The following is a 7,746-nucleotide window of genomic DNA, read 5'->3' as shown; positions in this document are numbered from 1 at the left end:
ACCTTCACAAAAGAGAATCCGTGCTCACAAAATTAGAGTTCTCAATAGTTTGACCTTTAGTTTTAAAACATCTATGCAAGAATGTTGGGGGCGGAGAGGCACACAGTGTATTTTTGTCGACATTTTCATCTTAAGCTTAAATTTTCGGTTTAAAAAATACATACTCAAATTAAAGCTGGCTAACACCTTCTATCCAGACATTAAGTTCCAAAGTTTTAGGAGTTTTCGATTATAACAAAGAGGAAAACGAAGCCAGAGGCTGTTTATTTCTTTGACAACTGTTTCCTTGACGATAAACATTTTTTTAAATGTGTTATTCAGTAAATAAATAAAAACATGTACATATAAGTTTGTAACAAATTGTAACTTCATACCATTTTTCAATTTTTATCTTTTAATTTTTGTTCGCTACTAAAAAGTGTATATACAAAAAATCATTATAATTTTTTAGCCTAGGTACAACTTTATGATTTTTCAAAATTCGGAGCTTTTCAATTTAAAAAAAGGCATTAACAGTATTTGAAAATTTTTTCTCTTATCCCGGATGTCAAATTAAATTTTGTTTGCTCGGTTCAATTGATTTGATTAATCTTAGCATTTTCATTTCAGCCTATATTGTATTAATTTATTTATGGCGCAGTATGTATGTACATACATACATATCCTCGGGTACAGTTAAGCTTACTCTATGTTATCCAAAGCGACCCAAAGGTCGAAGGATGTGGTGGTATCTGCTATTCATCGCTGTATTATACTGAGTTCTATAGCAAAGCCACAATTGGTATGTGGGGGAGCGACGTCGCGAACTACACCCGGGTTAGGTTACGAGAACTTTAGCAGTCGCGTGTTCTCGTCGTTGCTTGTGGGAACCATCGGCTTTAAACTAAACTAAACCTTCACATTTTAAAATGAAAAATTTCGTGTAAAATTCATTTTCAAACTCTGAGAAACTACAAAATTTAAAGAAAAAGTGTTGAAACCTCGCATATGATAGACGTTTTCTTTTAAACATTGCAGAGGTAATTTAGCAATTTTACTACTAATATGTGGTAAAAGAAATATTGCATGAGAAAATTATTATTACTATTATTTTTCTTTTAAAGAAGTAATGCATGTAGTTAGCAATAAAATGCAATGCTCCTTTTAACAGTCTCACCGTAGAATTAAGGCACATTAATTTGTGATAATTTTTTTTTCTTTCTGGTTCTATGTGTGAAAAAATTATTAAAACCATAAAAAAGATGATAAAGATATATAAAGGAATTGTGCTGAAATATATTGAAGAACTAAACATGCTTTTGTTACTGAAAAGCCAGTTCCTCATTTTTGCTCTGTATTAAAAATCAAATTAAGAAAATCGTATAGAGCACATCACCATTTTCATATTTAGGTGATGCCTGCATATTAAATTAACTATTTCTATAAGCAAAACTTTTATAAAATTAATTACGATTTTTACTTGTCAATGCAACAATAGATAATCTCTTCTGGTATTACACTTGGGCATGACAGAATACTTAATTATTGATAATTACAATGTGTCATTAGTATATACTCATTTAAAATCAGTTTAATATCCAAAAATAGTGAAAACTATTACTAATTTCCAAAAAATTTGAACAGCTAAAGTTGTTTAACTTTCTTGATTTACGGTATTGTGTCAGGTTGGTACGAGTGAGTACGAGGTAACACCTATCTAATCTAACTTATTATGGCAGACAAACGTTGAGTTTCCACAAAACTATACTCGCAATACTCCTAAAAGCCTTAATTTTGGTTGTTTGGAAATAATAATAACTCACACTTATTCTGAATTATTTATTCAGAAACACTGGAATTGAAAACGTTTTTAAATGAAAATAAAACGAAAATATGTACACTACCTGTACATTGGAAGAACTGGAGTGTAGCAAAGCCAATAAGGCTAAAGTTATCGTTGTTGAACTTTTCAGAAGAAGTACTTTATTAAAAAAATCACTTTTTTAAGAAATCCTGAAACATCTATGAATGATAACAATCAATTATTTTTGTTATATAAATATTGTTCATTAAACTTGAAATCTCGATGCTAATGTAAAAAGTGTCCTCATAAAAGTTTAATTCAGATGAAAACACAAAAATTAATGATACTTTTGGAATGAAAATTCAGCAAACAAGATAGTGTCATTGCCGAAATATTATTATAAAAGAACAAATGAACATTCTTCGCTAGTTTTATAGCTCATTAAAATTATCTACTGCATGATATTCTTCCCTATAGATTTTTGAGATACATGAAGGATTATAAAGCATTAAATATTTATTATACTCAAAAAAGCATTTATTTCTAAAAGGAAATTACAATCAACAGATACACATTTTTGGGAAGCAAATACATGATACTAAGGAATTTTTATATTTAAAAGAATTGTTATGATTAAAAAAAGGTTTAAAAATAATTTTCGTTAGAATGATGAAAAACTAGAAGCATTCAAACGTTCGTTAGTGCCTTTTCTTTAATTCTTAAAATTTTTAACTCGAAATATCATTTCGTGTGACGTAAGTTCCAAAAAAAGTTTCGATAGTTTGTAATCGAATTAGTATGACATGAGCTTAAGTAGTCTAGACATATCTCTAGATATTTTTGAGAAGTTAATCAAATTAATAAACCAATTGCCAAGAAATATAGATATGAGAACATCAAAAACTCTACTACTATAGGCGAGAAAAATCTAGTACTCTGGTTTCGACACTAAAAAAGTAAGTGAAGCAAAAATGTTAGCTTAATGAAAGAGGGATCCTTTCAAAGGTGCAAATATTATACGTTAATTAGCCAAAAAGTAATATTCCAAAAAAAAATTGTAGCATAGTTTTTTATTGAAAAAATAATAGGCAAAATCTGAAAAAAAATCCATGGTGGTAGTTTAAACATTTCTGAATAGATTGCCGTTGAAAAATTTGCAAAATATAAATAATGGTTCGTTTTTTGTAAATAAATATGCAACCGAACTATCTTCAGTTCTAATGAAGATAAAAAAGTGATTTAAGTTGAAGGTAATTCGTTAAGCCATCTGTAATAATTAAAAATTTGAAAGAAGTATGTGCTTCTTGTTGTCTTCGTGAAAATTGTGATATTTCAAGTGAGTTTTTATATGGGAATGCAAGTTCTAGCCTTCGATTTTCTGCCCCGTGGTGAGGAAAATCGAGGACAATCCCCTGAAAAAAGGGAACCGCACTGGTTTCTTGCACTTACTTTTCCATAAATACTTCTCTCAAATTGTAAGTTATTACAAATTGCTTAACTAATTACCTCCAATTTAAATCACTTTTTTATCTTCATTAGAACTGAAGATAGTTTGGTTGCATATTTATTTACAAAAAAGGAAAAATTATTTATATTTTGCAAATTTTTCAACAGCCGTCTATTCAGAAATGTTTAAAGTACCACCATGGATTTTTTCAGATCTTTCCTATTATTTTTTCAATAAAAAACTATGCTCCAAATTTCACTTTCTTCAAAAGCTATTAAATTTCTTTACTTTTCATCAGTTTTTCATATCTGTAAGCTACAAAAATTTTTTTGGAATATTATTTTTTCGCTCCTTAACGTACAATATTTGCAACTTTAAAAGGATCCCTCTTTCATTAAGCTACCATTTTTTCTTCACTTACTTTTTGAGTGTCAAAGTCAGAAGACTCGAATTTTCTCGCCGGTCGTAGATATGTAACTCGTCTAACTAAAACCAGCTCTTACTACTGGCATATGTTTTCTTAAACGTAGGACTCCACAGTTGTGAAAAAGCAAGAAAAGGTGACCAAAAGAATGAAATATCCATAAAATGTGCCAAATTATGTTACTCGCTCGTTTTTGGGGTCGCCGATTTCGAATCCGATGTCAAAAATCTGTAAAACAAAATGGCGGATCCAACATGGCGGACAAGTATGCTAAATAAATTTTTGATTTTTTAAAAATTGGTATAAGGGGGTTTTTAAGGTCGCTGATTACAAATCCAATGTCAATAATTCCAAAAACAAAATGGCGGGTCCAATATGGCGGACAAGTATGCTAAATACGCTTTTGATTCTTGAAGATTTATAAAAGGAGGTTTTCAAGGTCACTGATTACGACTTCGATGCCAACAACTAAGAAAAAATTCGGATTCAATATGGTGGGCTAGTATGCTAAATAAATTTTTGATTCTTTTCAAAATTGGTATAAGGGTTTTTTGAGCTCGCTCATTAAAAATTCAATGTCAAAAATAATGAAAAAAAGAAACCATGTATCCAATATAGCGGAGCTTTATAAAGATTCTAAAAGGTCATGATCTATACATGGTTCAGTTAAATAATTTTGAGTTGAATATTTTATTGTATATAATTTGTTTATCTGAAGCTTTAGAGTAATTGGAGAAATATTAAAAAACTGGACAAATAATTGATATAGTAGGGCACATCCTATATAAATATCAGAAAGAAGCTCAATGTTGATGAAATTTCTCACTCGATTAACTCACTCACCTTCCGACTAGCTTATTGCCATTTTTTTAGATTTAAGCATAAAATACTGTTACATTTCCTTTCATGATGTTTCCCATCTCGTAAATGGTGCCCAGCTTATAAGAAACATTTTTTTTGGCTTCAAGGTAATTCGGATTTTACGAGATCAATTATTTCCCTCCTGGTCATAGAAAAAATCTTATTGTCAGGTGTAGCTTCGAAAAATGTACTGAAACCATTTTTAATGCATATTTTTTCAATACAATAATAAGGGATAAGAAAACATAGCAATGCGACGGGTTACCGATTCATAGCGGTGAGTTTAGGTTAAGGATAGGTTAGGTTTGGATGAATATAAGGTCAACATTATTTTTTTTAATACACATATGGGGCAGAATATGTCAACTGAACACACCTAAAATTATTGTTTTTTTATTGGGTTGAAACTTAGAAGAATTATTGCAATAATGGATTTAATGGAATTGTGATTGAACTTAAAGTCGCAGCTATCCGCAGCTGGTTTTTGATACGTAATAGGAAAATTCTAATCATTTTCTTAAACTAAATATCTCGGTGGAATTCAGTGGACCATTTTTATATTGATCAAATTATATTACTTCTCGTTTTTTCTTCGAGACGATTTAAATTGACTTTACATGTTCTTATAAATTGCAATCAATAAAATCATGATTCACCAATTAAATAATATGCAATTACTTAATTTTCAGAGACGATTCCATGTTGGAAAAATAGGAATTTGTTTATTATTTCACAATTAATGCGTTTATTGCGTAGTCGTCTTTCACTTGTTTCAAACACGTTGAATATTACTAGTGAAACGCTCACTTTCAGAATCAATGACAGAGTAACAAAGAAAATCTTATTATTATTGAATGTGGCAATAACTTAGAGATGTACTACTGAGACGTATCTATAAGTAAAAGGCCTTTGTGAAAAAAATAATTTTGCGAATTTTGACCAGCTGTTTTCGATTTTTGACCACTGTGGACTCTAGAGAAAACCTCACATTGAAGTATAATGTGCCAAATAGCATATTCATTTTTAAAATTAATCATTAACTAAGTTTTAAAAGGAGTTTCTAGCCATTCATGACCTACCTTAAAGTATATTAATACGATTCTTAAAATTTATTTTCAATACAGAGAAAATTTAAAGATTATTGACAACTTGGTAAAAGTTGAATAAGTGAAAAAGTCATGTCTCTGATATGAAACCCCACACAGCGACCTCCGAAAATTAGAACAAATTGTTTAAATAGGGAATCAGTTTTTCATTAATGGAAAAATTTCTATTTAACTTTTTAGGGAGTTTAACAATAAAAGAAATATTATGTGATATCTTATCGCTTGATATCGATAACTCTTTTGTCTGAGCTGTTTTTTTTTCTAATGGCTTATACCACGATTCAATAAGGGCCGATGAGGCCTCCAAAAAATGGCTTATATCTACTAATCTAAAAGATTACTCTCACTTTGTCTTTTTAGGAAGCGCAAATTGAAATTCTGCGAAATTAAAAGAAAAGTGTTGCAATGACTGAGGTCTGTCAAGGAACTACGTATATAACAGAAGTGGAGGAAGCTTTACGAAAGGAGCAGGAGCGGCGGTTAGTACAGGAAGGCACTGCCTTGTGGAAGACCCGAAAGGAGGAGCTTGAATGTCAGAAACACCGAGAGCAGCATGAAGTATGTGTCGTAAACGAAAGAGGGAGTGGTTTGTCAAGTACCATTTAGTCTTTTCTTTCGGACGCCATTCCGTTCATGACATTTCCGGTCGTCGGCCAGACTCTTTTATTTATATTTTAAGCCTATAAAGCGCAGTCCTTAGAGTATAAAAATACAGTGAAAGAGTCTTCAGATTTTAGTAAAGGGGAACAGGGTCCGAAAGAAAAACTATTCTACGAACCAATAAAGTAAGAAAGACAAAATACTAAAAACAAAAAAAAATTCTTTCAGACTTATAGGTAGAAGAATTAAATTACGCCATACTTCTTAGATCAGTTCTGCAGAGCCCCCCGCGAGTGCCACCAGAGCCTCCCTCGAAGTCCTTCACAACCTCTCCCTCAGCGCTTTCGAAGCCTATCATAAGGGCCTATATAAATCTTCCACATATAAAATCTTACAAGTTATGCAGTTTCTTAGATATATTTTTTTTGTACTGATTCCAAACCCGGTCTAAACATTAATCGATGAGTTCATAGTTCTGAGAAAAATGTGATTTAATAATGTCCCAATCGATTTCTTTAAAGCCTGATTAGAATTTCATCTTCTATAGTGTTTAAAGGCTTTTTCGGTTTTTCGGTAAAGACTTTTTTTCGGTCGCTCATTATGAATTTCAATTCAAATGAAAAAATAAAAAAAACCAGATGAAAACTGTGAAAACAATACCAATACGTATAAAATGTGGTATTCTGGGTTTTTTAGGTTACTCATTAAAAATGTAAAGTAAAAGTTTCGAAATTCAAAACGGTAGACAAAAATTTGAAAAAGGATTTTCATCTACCATATTGGATCTGAAATTTTGAATTTTGGACATAATATTCGAAATTAGCAAACAAAAAAAAACGGGATTAAGAATTTTGAGCTTCATTCACATTATTTGTTTAGTGATAGGCACATCACCCGCATCGTGTGTTTCTCATGTGCGAGTGCAAAGAATGTCCATTCCGCAATCATGGCATGATGAATACGCAACTGCGAGCCCTATGATACGCATTTTGCCATTAGATATGCCTTGAAAGAATGTGAGAAAAATGCGGCGTACGTGTAACGCACATGTGAATAAAGGCAAGTAGTTTCTAAATATATTGAAAAAAATATTATTAATGATATTTCATTCACTTTTTAAATTTGTAAAGGTTAAATTTCAAATTTATATGACTCGTGAGGTTCCGCTCCAGCAAGGAATTTAAGGAATTTGTGAATTTCAAAGAATTCACAGAATTCGAGGAAGCCGTGGAATTCACAGTATTCATGGAATTGATGGGATTCATGGAATTCATCGAATTAAAGGCATTCACGAAATTCATGAAATTCATGGCATCATTGGAATTCACGGAATGTACAAAATTCCAGGAATGCAAGAATTCTGTGAATCCCATGAATTCCCTCAATTCCATGAATACTGTATTTGTTAAAAAAAAACTTGTTTGAAAGCTAACGGCCAACTGTTCGAAAAAGTAAATTAAGTTAATTCTAGACGTCGCAGTGCATATATTAAATAACGGCTAGACTACTAATTCAATAGGAAAAT

General features: G+C 31.1%; 1 protein-coding gene across 2 annotated transcripts in view; it reads left to right on the top strand.

Moving 5' to 3' along the window:
* Nucleotides 1-860: 860 nt before the first annotated feature.
* LOC117172105 overlaps nucleotides 861-7,746 on the top strand; it is a 153,213-nt gene continuing 146,327 nt past the window's right edge. For both annotated transcript variants that reach the window (XM_033359883.1, XM_033359885.1), the window contains exons 1-2: nucleotides 861-1,019; nucleotides 5,982-6,179. In XM_033359883.1, coding sequence (XP_033215774.1) covers nucleotides 6,027-6,179 — 153 coding nt within the window. In that variant the 5' untranslated portion in view covers nucleotides 861-1,019; nucleotides 5,982-6,026. The remainder of the gene's footprint in view (nucleotides 1,020-5,981; nucleotides 6,180-7,746) is intronic.

Source organism: Belonocnema kinseyi, chromosome 4, assembly GCF_010883055.1.
Source record: "Belonocnema kinseyi isolate 2016_QV_RU_SX_M_011 chromosome 4, B_treatae_v1, whole genome shotgun sequence".
Classification (NCBI taxonomy): Eukaryota; Metazoa; Arthropoda; class Insecta; order Hymenoptera; family Cynipidae; genus Belonocnema; species Belonocnema kinseyi.
This window is presented reverse-complemented; position numbering and strand designations above follow the sequence as displayed.